The sequence below is a fragment of the Hippichthys cyanospilos genome, chromosome 12, assembly GCF_059441005.1.
Source record: "Hippichthys cyanospilos isolate Australia breed blue-spotted pipefish chromosome 12, RoL_Hcya_1.0, whole genome shotgun sequence".
Classification (NCBI taxonomy): Eukaryota; Metazoa; Chordata; class Actinopteri; order Syngnathiformes; family Syngnathidae; genus Hippichthys; species Hippichthys cyanospilos.
In genome coordinates, this window is record NC_142380.1 from 9,669,584 (window position 1) to 9,690,752 (window position 21,169).

At 39.3% G+C, this 21,169-nt stretch overlaps 1 protein-coding gene across 6 annotated transcripts in view; it reads right to left on the reverse strand.

Annotated features, from left to right (window-relative positions):
* The window catches only part of LOC148414778 (receptor-type tyrosine-protein phosphatase S-like), a 92,934-nt gene that overhangs the window by 3,154 nt on the left and 68,611 nt on the right, over nt 1-21,169 (reverse strand). For 5 of the 6 annotated variants that reach the window (XM_088428615.1, XM_088428613.1, XM_088428614.1 and 2 more), the window contains 17 exons: nt 19,594-19,688; nt 18,724-18,977; nt 16,923-17,010; nt 16,534-16,752; nt 15,699-15,856; nt 13,389-13,501; nt 10,669-10,766; nt 8,563-8,686; nt 7,809-7,984; nt 7,531-7,650; nt 4,874-5,028; nt 4,515-4,800; nt 3,896-4,074; nt 3,392-3,518; nt 1,873-1,998; nt 653-807; nt 447-582 (listed from right to left, as the gene is read on the reverse strand). In XM_088428615.1, the coding sequence (XP_088284741.1) occupies nt 447-582; nt 653-807; nt 1,873-1,998; nt 3,392-3,518; nt 3,896-4,074; nt 4,515-4,800; nt 4,874-5,028; nt 7,531-7,650; nt 7,809-7,984; nt 8,563-8,686; nt 10,669-10,766; nt 13,389-13,501; nt 15,699-15,856; nt 16,534-16,752; nt 16,923-17,010; nt 18,724-18,977; nt 19,594-19,688 (2,609 nt within the window). Of the gene's footprint in view, nt 1-446; nt 583-652; nt 808-1,872; nt 1,999-3,391; nt 3,519-3,895; nt 4,075-4,514; nt 4,801-4,873; nt 5,029-7,530; nt 7,651-7,808; nt 7,985-8,562; nt 8,687-10,668; nt 10,767-13,388; nt 13,502-15,698; nt 15,857-16,533; nt 16,753-16,922; nt 17,011-18,723; nt 18,978-19,593; nt 19,689-20,412; nt 21,073-21,169 lie in introns of all 6 variants that reach the window. The other variant, XM_088428616.1, reaches the window with a different exon arrangement.

Genomic DNA, 21,169 nt, shown 5'->3' on the forward strand with positions numbered 1-21,169 from the left:
TCGTTTTCATCAGGAATGTTACTCTCATTACTACAGGTTTATTTTAAACCTCATAAACCTTAAATAAGACAAACAAAAAGATAATAAGACAATGATACCAGTCAAGAGACAGTTAAGATAAATGATTAACTATCAAAATGGTTTAATTTGAGATGAATCCATGTTCATGAAAAGTTCGTTTTTTGTTTTGTCCGTCAATATTAAAATAAAACATTATTTTCACAATTGCAAGGATGCAATGACACTATTATATGAAATTAATTTCAAACACTCACTCTTGATCTGAGAAAAGTGATATACGTCATGATTATAGGCATAGATTGAGTAAATGGGACAGTGAGTGCAGTTTGTTAGCTTAACAAATTTCAAATGCCAGTAAACCCATATCGATTTGTGTATTTCATTTGAACTGCAAAGGCTGCTGCGAAAAGAAGATGTGACCGTACCTCAGTCTGCACCATCGCTGGTCTCTGTGTCCGCAGCATTTTGACGGTCTGGAAAATGTCCACTGCCCCTTCATAGCGCATTCTCTCCAGCACGATGCTCAGAGTGATGAAGACCCCCGTCCGACCCACGCCAGCACTGCGGCCAAAAGAGGAACCGTTTAAGCCGAGTCCCACGCCGGGGAAGATGGCATTGTGCCGCGTCTCACCTGCAGTGAACACTGATTGGTCCATCCTGGCCAAATTGCTCTTTAGTCTTGTGCACTTGGCCAATGAAATCGATGAAGCCTTCACCGGATTTGGGCACGCCTTGCTCGGGCCAGTCAGTGAACTGGAACTGACGGACTGTTCGTGATTGGCCGTCCTGATGAGAAGTTTAAAAATAAATAAATACTATTTTAACCCAGGGAAAAAGGGATAAAACATGATTTTTTTTCTAAATTATCCATTAATGTGGTTAAGAAGAAACATGGGCAGCGATTGAAAAAGTTTAAAACGCCGCCAAGACTTTGAAAATGGGAATGACATTGCACCACCTGGTGCCAAAAATGTGCAATTACACTGCAAAGGCTGTTTCACTATGCAGGAGTATGCACCCCCCTTCCATCGCATCGAGGCGTGCCCCACTTATCAAGAAGGACTGGCTTATGCCTGTTTGCTAATATATAAAATTGCAATATATATTAGTATACACATTCAGGCACAATTAAAAAAACAAATACAAGAGAACGCTTTCACTATTGAGTGGTTCCGCCCCTCCCATGAATATTTTTTTGCGACCCAAGAAATGATTTTGAGGAATACTTCAAACTTGAGCCGTTTTATTCAGCTCATCCGGCCTTGGCTCAATAATGTTTGGGAAAGCACTGTACTAGAAAATTGGTTTATTAAGGCACTATTTGAGGGAACCCGGTATTTTGTTATAGTTTAGTCTCGTCGCTGCATTGACTGGTCAGCGAGACGATGGCCAGCAATTTCCTTTTTGGCTTCTAATGATTACAGTCATCTGACCCCGGATCAGCGCTTGCGGTGAACTCCCCACCAAAACGTCTGCTATTGTCAGCCACTCTGGAGGCAATCACATCTTTTCTACTCGGCTCAGCCTTTCTGACTCCCCTTTAATTGAGATCAATACAACAGCATCTGTCCATGTGACGCCTGGGCAGGACAGGCTTAACCGGAGTTATCTATGACTGGCACTTGGGCACGCACATGAACTGTCAGCTATTTTACCGACAGTGCGGCTGAATGAATAATCTCGGGCGGCTTGCTGTGATATGCCCGTTTACATACAAATGAGGTATGAGGGTCGACAGGACGTCGCTCGGTGATAGATTGGGAACACGGCCCAATAGTCAAGGTGGTGTTAAATTAAGGCTGCTGTTCGAACGCGTAAAGGAGAAATGAAACACGCGGAGCATAAACTCACCCTGGCATCTGTTACTTTGAACTCCCGCAGAATGTACTGGGGCATGTTGTACTCAGCCATGGGGTCAACCACAAAGTACTGGTACCTGGCGGAGCGTTCGGCGGGCCAGTACTGGTGACACTTCTCCTGTGATAGGATACACGCAAAAATGTAAACAAAAGTGTTGTTGGTGGATTGCGTAGGACTGTGTTTGTGAGAGCTCTGATTTAGGTATCGATTTCCTTAAAACAAAAATCAATCGAGTGACAATGTTTGCTAAATTCGACAAACCACAGAGAAGTGATTAGCATGGCCCCCAAAAAAAGCTAATGAGATAAGGCCGCTTTGAAGAATTGGTGTAGATCACTCCCACAGAGGCGCAGACCTCCCTCTCTCACTTCATCTTCGGCGCACACCACCAGGATTAGGGCTTTTCAAAAAAACAAAGCCTTTTTTGACTACTATTGAGCAACGTCACATAAATAAATACATAAATAAATACATTTAATGATACTAATTTCCACTGAATTCCATGATGATTAAAAAAGATTAAAAATGATTAAAAATGTTCAATTTTGATTGGCAGATAATTTGTAAGTGTGGTAGGGTAATTTTTAGAGGTGCAACAATTGAAAAACTAAAAACTGATTAATTATAACATTAGAAAATTATTAACATTTGCATACCTTTTCAAATTTGAAATTGGCCAAATGCTTAGACGTTCAGGTTCTTAACAATAATTGTTAACCAATATCTGTAGCTCTCCATGACAGGAGACTTTGTGCTGAGTAAAAAAAAAAAAAGCTTGGAAAAAAATAATCCACATTTTTGCCTATACTCTGACATGTTACAGGCCAAACCCGTAGTTGAATCTTACCATAATTTAATAAAATAAGAAATAAAGGTATGGAATTAAAAACATGTTTGTTTTTTTTAAGTCAAACTGAACAATTAATCAACACATCAATTGACTGAATAATTGGTTATCAAAATAATTGTTAGTTGCATCGCTAGTAATTTTATGAAAAAGCTCTTTATAAATAATAAATACATTCAATGTTTTACATAGATATTGGCTAAACAATTTTGAAATTGATACTTAAAAAGTACTCATCTATACTGGAGTGCTACTGTTTGCAGTAGCACATAGATTGCCCAATTGTTCACATTTTGAATGTAGCGCCATTAGATTGTTTTTGTGACCTTTCAGCTTATCTTGTCAGCATAATATTATAATAATATATATTTGACATTTACAATCAATACACTTACAATAATAACCAGATTGTGAATACGTCAATCAAAAGAATAATGCTACCGTATTATGTTTTTAGAGGCAGAATTGCTGACAGCTCTTTTGTATTGGAGCCCATTAAAATGTGCAGGTATAGCTAATGTATGTGCACATACTAATGATATCCCATTAGTGCCTGACATTTTTTTCCTGCAGTTCTGATGATGCTTATGAATCCTGGAAACCGTTGTCGAGCAAGTGGATTTAACTGCGCGCTTTTTGAAATAATACAATGTGCATCCTTACCCGACCCATCTCCCTCAGTTTCGTGAGCATGACCACGATAGTTGAGTTGTGCTCCCACAGCATCCTCCAGAAGTCTTCTGTGGTCTCTGCCAACGGACCCTGGGTGGCGATGTAGCCTTTCTGCTGCCTGCACATATATTGTAAAAATAGCAGTGGTAAATAAATGTACTAGAATCTTCCATACTAAACATTGTGCACAGTTATTATATAGGCACATATTATGAGGTGCTTTTTCAAGCACAACATTTCCTTTCTCAAAAAAGTGGAACAGTTTAAAGCGTGTGTCCAAGGAGTCTGGATGCCTGAATCATCTACGGCTTCAATCTTTTGACGTGGAGAGTGCCGTGCGGCGAGCGCAGCCGCGCACACGGTAACGCTAGAACTGACGTGATGTGACAGGCGCAAGCACTGTGGTGAAAACCTTTCCAATCCGTTCACTCGTCAAGCCATCAGCGGAGGACAAGAGGCCAAGTCCTATTAATGTTTCTCTTCAAGTAAACATACCTGTAACCGTCGATGTAGCTGGCGTTTATGTAGTCAGATCCCTCCAAGCCTCTGATTGGCTGGAGACACACACGGGTGGTCTCGTAGGGCATGATGTTGACGAGCCGATTCTTGAATTTGTTGCAGGGGAGGTTGGCTGTCACAAAACGGGACGTGTGGGCTTTGGTGTTGGCCAAGCGCTGGATGAAGAGGAAATATACAGGATAAATCAATAAAAAGTGAAAGCTGAAGTGGCTAATCACAAGGTGCATTTACTGCATTGTTTGTACTTCAGTAACATTTAGTAGAAATTGTACTTGTCAGAGTAGTTTTACTTCTAGTTTTATTTGTACATGGAGCTGAATATCATGGTATTATATATTTTTCTAAAGGTATTCTTATACACTTATATATTACATTTTTCAATTTCAATTTAGTTGATTTCAAACAGTCATCTAAGGAAGCCCATTCACACACCAAACAAATAAAAATCAGTAAAAAGCGCTGACGTTTATCCCAGCGGAATTTAATCATTGCTTTAAGTGCATTATTATTACTAATACATTTCTTTATTTGTTTCAATTGAAAGCAGGCCATTTACCTAAGTGTGGTGGATACAAATATTTATGTATAAATGTACCTTAAACTCCAGCTCCATGCCAGTGACATGCTCGCCGCTCTCCACCTTGGCCAGCTTCTGCATGTACGAGTAGAGACTTCGGGCCGCCACCTCCGTATTCCCGCAGGCCACGGCCTCCAGCAGCGCTTCGTGAATGAAGCTGTACTGGTCCTCGGTCTGCACCATGTAGTTCCTCTGCGAGCGCATCAGGGTGACGTGACCGTAGATGTCGGCGGTCCGCTCATGTCGGATGCGCTCCAGCATGGCGTCGATGACGATAAAGCAGCCGGTGCGGCCCACGCCGGCGCTGAAAGGGAAAACAAAGGTCAAGACGCACAAGGGAGGAAAATTGTACCTTTGCCTTGTACTTGTGGGACTACCTGCAGTGGGCAATGATGGGCCCAGCATCCGGAGGGTTGCAGGCCTTGACCCGACGCAGGAAGTTGAGGAATGGGGTCGGGTACTCTGGAACGCCGTGGTCTGGCCAGGCGGTGAACTGGAACTGACGCACCTCTCGCCGTTCACTGCTGCCGCTCTGTTGTGAGGCAGTAAGCGAACATCTTCATCTCTTCACGAAAATCCACTTACTGGCAATGCAGTTAAAATGTATAAATGAAGCAAAAATAATTGGTGATAAAAACTGAAAGAATTTAAAATTATGAAAAGTAAAATATCATATAAAAGCTTTAAGATGTTAGGAAAAGTAAATTAATAGCAGTTAAGGCTAGATGAAAAATGGTGGCCCCGATTCTAGTTTTCAAGAAGAGTCTCTGTAGCCCTGTGGATCTCTGGCAGGCTATTCCATAAACGGCAACCGTATAACTGAAAAAATACCTCATCACGTGTGCGTGACATTTGGAAGGACTAAAAGGAAGTCAGAGGATCTCAGCGTTCGTGAGGTTTCATAAGGTAAAAAGCGTTCACTTAAGAGGGTCCAAGACAATGCAGACATTTCAAAAGAAAAACATTTAAAAACCAACAAAACAAACTTAAAATTGATACCGAAACACACAAGAAGTGATTTTCCAACCGGCAAGATGAGCTCCCGTCTTCTGGTCTTTATCAGGACATGCACTGCTGAGTTTTGTAATAAAAGTCAGTTTGAAATGCTTTTTTTTTTTTTTTTTTTTTTTTGGCAAGACCAAAAAGCAGGCCGTACCTTAGTCAATCTGATATGACAGAGGCGATAAAAGCATGCACTAGTGTCTCAAAGTTGGCCTGAGAAACAAAAGATTGACTTTGGCCATGTTCTTCAAGTGTTAACAAATCTTTTTGCGATATTTTTAATGTGCAGTATAATGCTAAGTAAGACGGTAAAATAAATACATGAAAAAAATAAATGACTTATTTAAAAACACTATTAAGACAACGACCATGGATAGTTGGCTGCTTTTAACACTTCCGTATAGATTGAGACATTATTTTTTTTTTTTTTTTGAGGTGTTAAAAAACATGTGCAGAAAGGCAATTAAAAAAAAATGGGAATCGTTCCTGTGTTTTTGTTTCAATAACTAAAACTTGAATTATGCCGTGGTTAAGATGGAAAAAGCACAATGTCATCCAGGATTAGAAGCCGAAAATGCAGTTAAAAGAGCATTTGATAGACATATCATCAGGAGACACCGGCAAAAGCAGCTGCTTATCATCAGCGTAACAATGGAAAGTCACTCTGTGCCTCCTGATAACACCACCAAGAGGGAGCATATACAAATTGAATGATGCTTCAAAACACAAATGTTGAAAATTAATAAATATACATGACACTTAAAAGCCACAGTTGGCCTAGTTTCTGTTTGCAAGTAGGCCACGGAGACACAGGCTAGTGTGACGGGTCGAGATGTGCTCTTTTACCAACAGTGGTCAAATCTCATCACCCCAGAGAGGGACGTTGGCCTGCTTTGACTCACCATGCAGTCTAAGCTAATGGCCTCTTTTTTTTTAACTCAAAAAACCTCTACGAAACAGGGAATATATTGCAGATGTATTAGTATTATTTTGCTATTAGTAAAATATGCGTGCACGTATTATAAAGTAATTACATATTTTATATATATATATATATATATATATATATATATATATATATATATATATATATATATATATATATATATATATATACAGTATATATATATATATATATAATATTAACAAGATATAATAATAATCTAACACAAAAATACATACGTATGATGAGTATAATATTTTTTCGCAGCAAAAAATAAAATAGTCTCCCATGTTCGTTGATTGTGTTACGTTATGATAATATGGTCATTAGGTCGGAAATGCGTTACTCAAAGTACGACCAGTCTAACGTGTTACTACGTATTTGTGATCAAATGGTTAGATAGTCACTTTTATTATCTCACTATTAGTTACTTCCGCTCTGATAACCTGGCAATACTGTATAGGAAGATCTGATTATTACTTTGTGTAGTAACACATACTAGCCTGCATGAGGCCCTATTGAGACAGAATTGACTTGATTTAAATAAAAGCTCAAATCGCACCCTCACAGTGCAATGTACGTACAACTAGTAATGCATATTAAAATACAGAGTAACCTAATTCCTAACATTATTGTACTCATGAAAAGTCAGTAGTCACAAACAAAAAAACTCTGCATTATATAAAATCTCTGGGATTAAATATAGTGACATGCACAGCGTTTTGACTTAGGGGGGCATACACAATTTTACACAAGTGAATGATTATACATGTCGGCAAACAGCACAGTGGTTCGTGCCTTACTTGAAAAGATTTCAAAGCCATTGTAAAAGGACAGTGTAACTCACAGAACCTTCGTGTCCTTGCATTATCAGGGCAATAGTTTATAATGTTTTGATCTCACAGTGTGAATATTGCACTGAAGCTTGATTGTAATTAAAAAAAAAAAAAAGCAATATTTGTCAGAAAAATAAGAATTCAATCGCAATTTTGGCTTTTGTCAAAAAATGCCTTTGTATTTGCTTTGCATGGATATGACTGCAATACTAATAAAATGCACAAATGTCATCAGGATGCAACATGTTCTTACCTTATGAAGGGAGAATGTGCGAACGCAGAATGTGGCCAGTTCCATGGTGTCCAGCAGAGTTACCTGGATTGTCCCATATGTGTCTGTGCCCCGACTAGGCCAGTACTGATCACACTTTATCTATATAGAAAACGAAACAAAACAAAACAAAAGGGAACAACTCGAATTAACCAGATCCTTGAATTTCAATTTAATAGTGCAGGTACAGTTATCCATTAACATTTCTTTGCTAGCTGCAGAAAAAAAGCCATGTTGCTCATTTGTGTCGGCAGGCCAACCCTTGATTTCTCCTCCAAGCGTGTCATCATGACAACAGAGGCCGCCCGCTGCTCCCACACCATTCTCCAGAAGTCGCCAAATGTCTCAGCCAGTGGCCCCTGAGTTGCGATGTAAGCATTCTGCTTTCTGTAGCCGTCAATGTAATTGGCGTTGATGTAGTCACTTCCCAGGACACCTGCAAACAAGACACGTTTGAAGAATATCGCTGTCTGACAGTACTGCGTCTTCTGGGGCTTACTGTATGTCAAACTTGAAAAATCACATTGCAAAGTGAGTCTGTTAAAACACACACACACACGCACACCCACACACAAAAACTTCAAATGAAAATGAATTAATACTTTTTTGTACAATAGTGCAAAAGTTATAGTGCAATCTTGATGGTCTCTGTTTGTAATTTCAAAAAAATTAGCGATTAGAATGAGCAATCAAAGCCAGAGCAAATAGTGTCATATTAGTAGCCAATGAATCTGTAGTTTTCCGTTTCGTTTGGTCCTCTGAGGGCGGCCATGATGAAAATGAATTTGACATCTCTGTTGTAAGGGATTGGTGGATGCGAATCAAACAAAAAGTGTACACTCATGAATTCCACATCAGATATCTCCTGTGGTGGTTGCATTTGAACACGCTTGCGTTGCTTGTTTATTTGGCTCCAGAGCCATGTCTGCAATTTCACTTTTCATCCATCAGCCTGTCTTTCCCGCATCCCATTCTCTTTACCATCCTCTGCGTACCTCTCTCTTGCCAGCTTACCTTCAATAGGTGCCAGGATGACCCTGGTGTGGTCATATGCTATCACGTTAGCATAACGGTTTTTGGGCTTGTTGACCTCCAGGTTGGAATGCTCCCAAGTGAATTGCTGCCCAGGGTCAATGGACTGGGAAAAGGAAACAAATTGCACACAACAGAGCTTGTAGACATAATTTAATGGTGGATTTGTTGATGTGAAACGATAATGAGCTTCATAAAGTAGACAATGTAAAATGCACTGCTGAATAAACCATAAGCTTGTCTGGACATAGTGATACACATGTTAAATAGCTTTTCCTTCATGAAGAGAGGCCTTAAAAGGCTTCACACCTATGGCCTGGAACACTTAGAGAGCACTTGTATACAGTTTTACCAAGAGCTATAACTTGTCCACTTTTAAGCTATCTATTTGTATTTTACTGTTATATGTGTGGGTGCCCTTTTTTTTTTTCTTTAAGTTGCCTATTTAATAATCTAAACTTTTATTTGTATACTGCACAATCACCACTCGCCTAGTCACCGGTTCTTGTTTTTTTTTTTTTTTTCCGGCGGGATGCATCTGAAGGTAAAACACATGGTTGAAGGTATGATTTATTACTACTGTATATGCATCTTCATCAACCAAAAAAGCTAATATTTTGTCTCTAATAAATTTAAGAACTAAATTATTTCTCCTGTACAACAAAAACAGATGTTTTGCAGATTGTAGTTGATTAAAAATGACCTGACAGTACTCAGGTATCAACCAATCATTGAAAAAAGGTCACATGAGCAAACCCAGAACGGCTTGGCATGCTGTGGCCATTTAATGTTTTTTTCCTGTCGGATTGTATTTTACATGTTCTTTTGCTTGTATGTGTAGTTTTGACAAAACGTCAAACTGCATTGACTTTTTATTTATTATTTTTGGTACCTTGTTGCAAATAACATTCTGTGAAAAGGAAAACAAGTGAACTGTGACTGGTCATTACTTGAGCCCAGAGCACATGATGTCATGTTTCAGTCAAAGGCGAGTGGCACAGTATAAATGTATTATGTATTTTACATGAAAAAGAATCAAGTCAATCAAAATCAACTGAATTACAGACATACGAAAATGGCTAAAATAGTAAAGTGTCACTTTCAAATATAACACAGCATGCCACACACAAGCAAATAAACTGATGCGTAACCTCTTTGTAGCGATTTGGGTTTGATGTAATAGCACTTTGTCAAAACAACCACAATTAAGTAGTCTTAACCTTCAAGTTTCAAGCAACTCTCAAATTAACAAAAATCTAGATTGTTGATGCATTACGTTTGCGAACATGTCAAAGGGGAATTCATACAATCTAATCACATATATATATATATATATATATATATATATATATATATATATATATATATATATATATATATATATATATATATATATATATATATATCTATATATATCTATATCTATATATATATATATATATATATATATATATATATATATATATATATATATATATATATATATATATAATAGTTTATTTAAAGTCCCCGAACCTGATTTCCTGCGGTGTTGTATTGTCTATTGCTTTGTTGTCTACTCACACGAACAGTAATTGGTTAGCTAAATAGTGACGTTGGCTTATCTGTCTTTGTGGGTATTTTTGTAAGAACTGAAGTTACACGTCACAGATTTTGTTTCTCGTATCTTTCAGTTGCCAACTACACATGGTACCATTCACTTTTTAAAGCTTCAAGCAAAATACATTAGTCCAAAGATAATCCTTGAATCCAGATGTAATGGTCACACTCCATGATAGTAATTGGATTAGGAAAATAACATGGTGGTGAGCTGCCAAGTTTGCACTGAGTACATGAAAAAATGACTTTTCTTTCACAAACTAAACCAAGGACAAACCACCTTAAAATGACAGATTTTCCAACGTGAACAAAAACAGGCAACCCTTGCCAAGTCATGAAGTTCAAGTCCGAGTCAAGTTGAGTGAAGTTGAGTCTTTCCGAACTTTTAGGCCCGTAAAAATCACTTTTTCTTCCCCTTGTGGGACTTCTGGGTTGGTCAACAATAAGGATGCATTCATTAATCAACATAAAACAAAATTGGTTCCTCACCTCATATTCCTGGGAAAGTCGGAGGTTGTCGTTAGCTTTCATCAGCTCGATATGCTCAGCCAGCTCGCTGATGGGAATGGGAGGATGGCTCATCATTCCTGCATGACAACAAGCGTGCCACAGAGCAAACGGGTCAGAGGTCACCTTGACTTCATCCCAATAACCCAAATTACCGCGGGTCACTATCACTCATACATAGATGTGAGGATAATTGCACAGGCATAGAACATCACATATAATTAAGGAAGACGCTGAGGCATAAAATCAATGTTGAGCGGTGCGCGTGGACAGCGTGAGCCGTGTTTGTTTTGAAATTGTTTTTCTTTGATAAATTGCTTGGTGCGCCATCAGAGAAGCGGCGGAACCGGCAAAACAAACACAGACAGAACGCTAATTAGGAGAGTTTGAACATGCGCACACAAAGAAAGCAACGTCTCCGAGTCTTGTTTCTTCGCAGCTGGCGGAAAACCGAATCCAGCTTTTCATTCCGAATGTATTCAAATCATTGGAATCTTCGGGAATTTGGTATCCAATGCAGCTAGATGCACGTTTTCCACATCATGCAAATCAATTTCTGCAGCACCCACAGGTAATCACATCCTAATGTGCCTCTGATGCCTTAAATGACCTCAGACATCATCAGTAGGAAGCAAATTTCATCTATTCAGGGCATCACAGAGGCACACATCTACAGGGATGAAAAGTGAGGACTTCAAGGCTGCTGTCACACGAGAATGAAAAAAATCACATGATGGAAGAGAGGAGTTGAAGTGCTTTATTTCATAGTTTTCACTTTGCATAGACAAAGGCGGAAAACCTTCATCTTCAGATCTTCTCCATGGAAACGCATCACATTTTCTACAAGGATATTGTGCGCATTACGGGTTGATGAAAGGCTTCCGCTCATTTTGGATGTTGCATGGAGGACGTGACAGGGCCGCTTGGTGCCATGCAGAAAATAACCAGCAGTGCTGTCGGATCTCACGGCGAGAAGGGAGGAAGCAATGTAGTTACTTCACAGTTGGGTCTTACTTGGCAAGATCAATCCGTATGAGTCAACCTTTGCTCGTATCATCTCACTTTTTGAAGTTAATTCAAAAAGTTACCAATCAGGCACTGATGAGATGGATTTCGTTCATTTCCGTCTGGTCATGGAAGCTGCCGGTGGATGGACATGCTTCCGTTTTTTTTTTTTTTTTTCCCCACACAGTGGTGACTCAGTATGAATGACTGACTGTACAACATGGACGCCGGCCAAGTTGAGCTCAAGGGTACAGGCTGATTTGCTTGCTGACCAAGGGGGTCTAGTACTGTTGTATCACAGCAAGAAGGTTCCGCGTTTGAAATAAAAGCATGTCTTCAGAGTATTCTGCAGTTTAAAAACAAGCATGATCGCTTGCATGTTTAGACAAAATGAATAACGGAGGATCAAACCCTGCTAAATTGGCATAAAAACAAAGAACAGTACATAATCTGACTGTCTGATGTGTTTTTTTTATTTTATTTAAAGGGATGGCAAAATTAGGCCGTTTTCAACAGTAAAAATATTTATTTTCAATAGTTGATTTGATATTTTCTCCACATGTATAGTTAATACTTTTAAAAATATATTTTCCTGAGTGATGTCGATTGAGAATTACATCATACGATCAAGGCTTAGGAACGATCAATCATCGCACACCTGTTTTCTGGGTTTTGCCAAGTCATATTTGCAAGCTGAGCCGTGATTGGTTTTTACTTCAGTCTTAGGTATATGTGAAATAATTTTTTTGTGAAAAAAATAGCCTTTTACTGCTGAAAATGGCTTCATAGGTTTAGTAAACATTAAAAGTAATTGATGAAAACCTGACAAATTGTAAATTAGAGTTAATTAAAGATTCTCAACCTCTGTTCAATAATGTACTCCCTTCTGAAATTTTTTTTGGAGCAAAATAACCACTAAAATCTTGCCCTGGCAAGATTTTTTTTTTTTTTTTGGATGAAAACAAAGAAAACAGTATGCCGTACCATCCCGTGATTTGACTTAATAAATGTGGGAACTAAATTTGTAGTGGTATCTCTAGGCATATTTTATCCAGCAACTCCAGAAGATTGGTCGTGTAACATCATCTATTTCACTTCTGCCTCATCTGCTGGGAAACTTTGCCATGAATTACAATGCACATCTCTACAAAACCTAACAAAATAAAGTTGCTCCATGCTCTAATGAATGTGCTCCTAATTTAAATGAAAAAAATGCACTGCTTCTGTCACAGCATCAAAAAACAATTGATATGCCTTCACGTAGACCCAGGGTGCTCATACCCTCATTTGCAATTTTTTTAGGAGGCTTTTCCAGATGTGTTTGTAGTCACATCTTACAAATGGAGCGATTGTCCTCACAGAGCTTCCATAGCAACAGTGGAATCTCATTGTTGGAGGGTACACAAGAATTTCCAAGACAACATGGAGCACGCATGGAAAAAATAAGGCACAGCCATACTGATGAAAAGGAAACCAATCAGGGTGGCGGCCAAAAGAAAAACAGCAACACAGAAGAACCTACAGGAATTTCTGGCAAGTACCCACAGTTTGGAACATGTGCCAACAATCTCCCATATTCTCATATTATGCTGAACTTTTGACCTTAATTCCAAGTGATATTTTTGATGCAAACAAAGAACTGTTTAACACTGAACAAACACTGCATGTGAAGCGTAGTGGCGGCAAATATTCCATACCTGGAGTCTGGAAGTTTATTCTTCTCATCTCCACCGGATCTGTTGGGTGATGGGCCATCATCTCGGCATTACTCAGAAGACTCTTGGTTCCTGGCTCAGATTCCTTGCGCTTGCTGCTCCAGACAAGCAATTATGAACAGAGCAATTAGCAGACACAAAAAAAAGAGCCAGAAAAAAATAGGCTCAGCACTGACACATCATTAGCATTAGCATTGGTGACTTGATGCACATACATGAGCAGATGTGTCATTTTATGTGCAAGTACAATAACATAGTGTTATGTTCTGTAATTGCTTGGTGTACAAGGTTAAAAAAAAAAAAAAGAGTTTGACATTGGTGTAATCGTACCTGTCAGGTTTGCTGTTTCCAGTAAAACAAGAGGCCGGGAAGGAATAATTAAGGAAAAGAAAAGGGAGGAAACAGACAGAAAAAAATCAATATGCTGCATTAGTATTCAAAAGCTGGGCGGCATGCAGCAGAATAAAGGTTGAGCACACTTCAAAGTGGAACACATTTCCTGAACTACCAAAAGTGCTTGTTTTAAGCAATAATTTGGCCCAAAAATATCAATTGTTGCCAGTTACAAGTTACAGTATTTTTTAGTTGTTGAACAAATAATATACTTGGTGGAAAGATCAAATATTCAAATCAAGATAAAGTTGTAAGTTCAGAATTTTGTTTTGTCTATAACGCATTCACTGCCATTGATGAATATATAAGGATATATTGAAAGAGATTCACTGCCATATATTGAAAGAGGTTCACTGCCTGTCAGTCAAATGGATCTCTGACGTCTGCGAGTTATCATTGCTGTTTATTCTTAATTTAAAAAACGCACTTATTGTGTATAACAATTAAAATATGATCATCCAGAAAGAACAGAAAAATGATGGCTCTTCAGGGCATCACTATTGCACTCATAAATCGTGTATGTATTAGATCTACTTTATGATTTTGTTTCTCATTTCAAATGTCATTTTCTGTTCCGTCTTGGGAGTCATGTTTTATTGTTTTGTAATGTTTCTTCCATTTCTGCAGCCTGTTCTTATTGTTTCTGTTAGTAAGAATTACTTAAATATTATCTGGCAGACCTGGACAAGCTTCCAGATGATTTAATATGATTCCTGCAAGAAGGGGCAACAACCATAGGGCAAAATCAGCGTACATGCTGCTTGTTCCAAGAATACTTTTCTCCGAACTGGTCTTTTATAACATGTCACACCCCATTATCTTCACTAATGGACTGTGTTCTGTCTCAGGATTTTTTCAAATTGTGGTATGACTTCTGCAAGTGGTATGCGGGCTGCCTCTGGTAGTAGCACAGAAGGAAATATTTGAACTGTGCATTGTATTAATGGCTTTCAACACCCTGTGATAATTTTTTTCAGCCAAGTACACTCTAATCAGCATTTTTGGTTGAAAAAAAATCTTAAAACAGAGTGCAGCTCCATCTGTGTCTGATTAATTAAACCTTGGAAATATAATTTTAGTAGCATCTCCAGGCATAATTTATTCAGCTTCTCTGGAAGATAGATCATATCCTATTATCTGTTTTTTTTTCATGGCTCATCTGTGGGAAAATTGAATGACACTGTGTATCTGTTTGAAACTTATCTAAATAAAGGCATACAATGATTTGCAAAATAATATAACATATGACAAAATTTACCAAATAGTTATCTCATGATACAGTTAATTTTCTCTTAATTTGAAATGAAAAATGTAGCGCTCCTGTCACAACATTATATTAATAACAATATTATATAATATTAAATTAATGGCTGATACCTTGAAAATCTCTATTAAAATCTCACATTCCCTTCAAGTACCCCCAGGGGTACTTGTACTCTTAATTGAGAACTACTGCATGATCCAGTGGCTTCTCTTTTTTCACCCCTTTTTGTTCTAAAGTATAGGTAAGTTTTATTTAAGTTTTTGCTAAATTTGCTTTCACTCATATATTTGCAATATATAGTAATATTCTATATCGAGTATATTTAGGTAAAATGTAAATTTTACTCGTATATGCAATAGATTTTCTTGATTTTTTTATTTTAACCTACTATAACAATGAAAAGGTTCGTCACAGGGGTGGCAATTGAAGAGCCGTAAGCATGTTTTTGTGTGTTTTTTTGTTTTTTTTTTAATATGGTACTTGATGTTTGAGAACCTCTGTTCAATACTTCCACCACACTCATATTGCCATGAATATGGTCATTGTAAATGCAAAAATATAACTCCATTCATCATTACAAGGTCAAGCTTCAACTGACAATAGCATTCAAGGTAAAAATGTTGTCATGGACTCACTTCTTGTAGAGTAAAATAGCAATGACAATGCAGATGATGAAAACCACCGCTAGAACTGGTCCAACCACCCAGATGAGACCGTCGCCTGCATCCAGAGGCTGCGGGTCTGAATCAGGGGCGATCACTGGGTCTGTGTAAGGGCTGGCCACGTACATCTTCTGCTGACAAGTAAAGAGGTACAATATCGATTAGTTAATCCCAAGTTATATATATTTTTTTAGTTTTTGAAGCTATACAAAATTTATATATATATATATATATATATATATATATGAACTTTCACGTCATGAACCGATGATCTATCTGACTACAGGTATCTATCTACGTACATATCTAGTTAAAAATCAACACAAGCCCCAAGTTAGGTTAAGGGTGTTTATATAACAAAATAATACATGAATTCTTTGAGACAATGTTCAAGTAATTTAATTAAAGAAATGTTTAAGTTTATATTGGCATAACACAAAGATGGATGTTTATTAGGTAGGCGACCTTTCCGAGAGCAGCCGGAGGCTGAAATAGACCTTACAAAATACAAGACTCAGAGCTGAATATTTATGTCTTTTCCAATTCTATTGCTCACGTCTAGCAGTCGCAACACAAAGAGGCAACATCTCTCTTGCCGCCAATCAATCTTTATTTGTGCTGTTGATGGAAATACATGAAGGTTATTGCCTTTTGCTAGCTACACCTTGACTGACGTGAATTTTATTGTTGCAGCTGTGAGGCCGTATTGATCCGGATGCATAGTGACAGCCTGCTGGATGGTGGTGGGAGGGAGGGGCGGGGTCACCAGAAAAGAGAGAAAAGAGATGTGACCCGTCAGCTTTCATACCCCGGTTGTAGAATTGAGTTCAGCCAGGATGAAGAAGACGTATTCCTGCCCGGGCTCTAATGCACGGTTCTCAAAGCCTCCGTAGTCCAGCTGGTCCCCCAGGGCGAAGAAGGCTGGTAGGGTGGCAGGTGTGAAGCGGGCCGTGATGTAAGCCCGGCGCAGGTCCACCTGCTTCTGCTGGCGCGAGTCCCTCTGTTTTTGACTGATGTCTTTTAACAGCTGAGACATGGGCCGGCAGAGAGGAGGAGAGAAATGATGCATCCCGTCATGACTAATACTTTATTTATATAAAGTCACGTTGAAGTCAAAGTGTGTTCGTTTTTGGTATGTGGGTGTTTATAGATCTCTCCTGTCTTCATAAATCAGTCGACGGTTTTTGTGGTTCTCACCTCCTCGAGATCCATTTCATCCGGACTCTTCAAGTGTCTGACGACACCTCGGGCTCTTCTCAGTGGAACCACAACAACATAAACATTCCTGGGGGGGAAAAAAAAAAAAAAGTAAAGCATGATCCAAAAGAAAAGATTGCTAAAGAACTTTTTCTTAGTTTGAATTATTTTGTATGGACTGTCATGCAAGCAATAAAGACCCTCTAAAGCAATCTTTTTCTAAATACACTATATATGTTTCAACATAACTGCTGAAAACATATGCAAAGCCTGAAATATATTGCACTCAACTGTTTTTTCACCATTTTGTTTTAGCAGATATTTGGGGTACATGGCTAAAATAGTGCCTGATGATGGAATCTGGGAGCCGGTATGAATTGACCTTGCTAGGATGGCCAGATTTTCAAAAATATAAACCAGAACAAGTTCACTGAAAATAAAATATGCAATGAAATAATTCTCAACAGGAACAATTTCTTATTATCACGACCAGTGGCTGTGTTATTAGTTTAGCTAATGCTAAATGCTATCTTGGGTGACAGTTTAACAGCTCTAAAATAGTCAGTGCTCACACCGAGATCCAACATTTTTTTTCTGGTCCTTGTATTGTGGAAGTGTAGTGATGTTTGTATCCGTTGCCTCTATAACCTGAGTTGGCATGCTGCTGTTCTGATTTTGTGACATAAATGTGACAAAATAAATAACTACTTGTTTCCACTTACCTTCTGCAATGTGTTCAAAAATTAGTCATTGCTGTATGGTGGATTGGATTAGTATTTCTTTAGAAATTGACATTTGAGATATCCTACTGTGTGAGTGGTCTGTTAGAATAATTGCACATAGGTTATCCCATATTTGTTTGTAGTCTGTATTTTCTGTTGTAGTTGTGAGTTGTGAAGAAAGTGTGAGGAGATGACATGTCTCCTACAGCTGTAAAAAGAAATCAGACAACGCGGCCTGACCACAGGGCGGAACTGTATGGGGTCGATCATTATGTGCCTGGGAAGAAGATAACAGTGATTTGCCTGAACTGATAGTGTAAGGACTTGCATCTACATAAGCCACTACCACAAGTTGATTGTTATGTGGCTGCTGTATGGCTTCCCTAACGCTTCAGTGCAACATTGGCTCTGTAAATAGGGTTAAGGTGAGGAATAAAATGAATAAATAAAAAGAGGGCTCAACAGGATGTACATATTAGAGCGGTAGGATATCTGTGAATGTGCATATCCTTCCTTGTATTTTGTTTATTAAATCTTCTGGGTTGACTGAACCTGACATGGTCATTGAATGCAACTACGTGACCATAATTCTAGTTCTGGTCTAGCATGAATGTGAAGGTGAACTGTATACTATAAATCCTTCTAAAGGCGAAGGTAGTCCACAATAATAGAGAACTGAAAATCACCGCTGCGGTAATCACTTTTATGAAGGCTAGTATTGTAAACTAGAGACGTCAGGGCAACATAAATCAATTAATAATGATAATATGGGGCAGAGCCAATGGTTCAAATCACTGGGTTTCATCCTGTTGTCCTGCTATCATTGTCATTGTTCACCTTTTCCAGATGTTGATTTATATGCTTGGCACTTTTTTTAATCATTCAAATTTGTCAGTGTTGGTAATGACACTTCACTTCCATTTACAAGGCATTTGTTTTTGCTTTACAGAGTCTTCAGAGAGCCTACTGTATTTCCCCTGGTATGTAGCCAAGTTGAATTGGTTGGTGCCCAACCAATTAGTTTTCAATCAAAACCTATAAAAAAGATGCACACTAACGGATTATCAATTCAGTCTTACTTGACAGGCGTTCGAGTCTCAAGTGACGGCAGGATTATTGTAACTGTAGTCTCCGAGTCCCGGGTGTGGTCGATCTCCGGGCGGCGGATAGTGATCGGCGGGGAAGTTTTGGCGCTGATACGGTGGCGAAGGCCACCCATGTTTCCTTCGGGAGCAGTGATCTTGAAGTCATAGCTGGTATCGGGCTGAAGGTTTGGGATAACCGCCTTCTTCAGGCGAGCATCCACTTCCATCTTCTGACGATTATATTCCACCTTGGGGAGATTTCTTGAGGTCAGCATTTACAATGATGATAATCGTTATTGTAGTAATAATAAAGATTTTGAATGTCTAACTGACTTAAAATAAACAGTAAAACATGCATGCATTGCTGCATTAGTCATTATCACTGCAGGGATTTTCTCATGTAAGATGATCAAGCAAAGGTTCAGTCATTTTTGCTGGAGTAAGGTCTTATATGCACTAAATATAGATTCAACATTTTGCAATTTCATGCTAAGTTCTTGTGAGACCATTTATATTTATCAAACATTTTTGTGGGTATTATAATAAAATCGACCTATTCGAATATCTGGATTATTACGGGAATGATTCTTGAAATTGTTCTTTATGAACATTTACATGGAAATGCAACAACACTCCTGTTGACAATTTTCAGAGTTCATTACAAGTCATTTTTACTTTTTGTGATGTGGCTGGGAGAAATTAGATGCTTCTACTGCTCCATAGTGAGGCATTCGGGTCCATATTAAGATACTATATTTGGTGTCTTGCCCAAAGGATTCCATTGTAAAAAAGTTGTGCCTGTAAGCTGTCTTGTGACTAATTCTATCAATAAAAATATGTTTGTTCTTAAGATAATGGACATACACTAAAGCGATACGGGTTGCTGCTCTCAGGGAACTCCCACGTCAGAAGAACACTAGTCCTCGTGGCCAGATTGACTGAAAAATTCCTTGGCACGTCTGAAAAAGAAGAAAATGGCAGTCAGTGGAGCGTTTTTTATTTTATTTTATTTTTTATTGTAAGTAACAACTGTCTCCTCTCGTTGTGAACCTGTAAAGTAAGAAAAGGTGTCAGTCATGTGAGACGAGGTGGTTCGGAGGATGGACAGGTGATGAGGAGAGTGGATGGTGGATGGAACAAAGAAGACAGCGCAGCAGAAGGAATGTGACATGCCACATTCACCAAGTGTTAGGTAGTGCTTGTTACACTTTCAAACCGGCATGTCAGCAACGGCTTTTGATAAAGTGGCGGTGGAGTTTATCAGATTGAATAAATCGCCAGACCCTGAGCTTTCACTTCATTTCAACTGTCCACTTACCTTCTGGATTAGATACTGTACTGTATATTGATGCCTTGTATTGACTTTTACCTGAGGCAATGTGATAAGCAGTGCTCTTGAAGCAAACAGCCATTTACATTCAGCCTCTTTCCACTGGTGAAGGGTAGGTGATGGAGGTAAGTGAGTGAGTGGAAGAGGTTGAGGAGTTTGTCGCAATCCTCTGACTGGTTTTCGGCATCTCGGAGGTACACGGCGAGGAGGGAAGGGGTCGGGGTGGGTGGGTGGTGTTTGGGGGAGGTCAATCTGTAAGAACTGGCCTTGGCTTTATGTTTCTGAGTGAATTCCACAGCAGTGGAGGGGTGTGAAGTCGAACCAGTGCTTGGATGAAAGGGTTTTTCCTCTACCTGTTTCAAAGGCCAGGGTTCGGCACACCAGAGGGGGGCTGTAGGGGCCGGGCCCTGCCTTGTTGTGGGCCCTGAGCTGCACCTCGTAGGCCGTGCTGTGATTGAGGCCCAGGATTGTGTAGCTAGACTGGCTCGCAGGCAGCGTCACCAAATGCGGGGCGGCACGGTGAGCCGGTAATGAAAAGGGGCCTGGAAAGCTTGAGGATTTGGAGCCTGCGGTCTCTTTGTAAGCTATGTTGTACTCTGTGATGACGCCATTTCTCTCCTCTTGGTCAGGAGGAAGCCAGGAGAACTGAAGGGAGCAGCAGGTGGCATTAACAAAGTCAGATATTTTGGGGTATCCCCTGGGTGGGATGACGGGAACGGTTATTTCCCTTTGTACTACATCGCCGTAACCCGCTGGGCTCTTTGCAGCAAGTGCAAAGACGTAGGAGGAGCCTGGGGAGAGGTTTATGACGGTAAAGTTTCTTTCTTTTGTGAAATCTATGGTGGTCTCCAGAGAGGCATTCTTCAGGCCAAACTGGAGGCGGTAACCTTGAATTTCCAGAGGGAGCCTCTGGCCATCAGAGCCTGACGCTGTGCATTCCAGCGGAGGAGCCCATCGAAGCACCACTGATGGACCTAATCCCGAATGCGCCCACAGGCAGGGAGCGGCGGGTACTGAAAACGACAGTGTGGGAAGCACAAAGTTAGTTTTAATAATCCATTTAACTGCGTACCTAAAAGAATTTCAATTAAGTTGGCTGCTGAAGCTGGA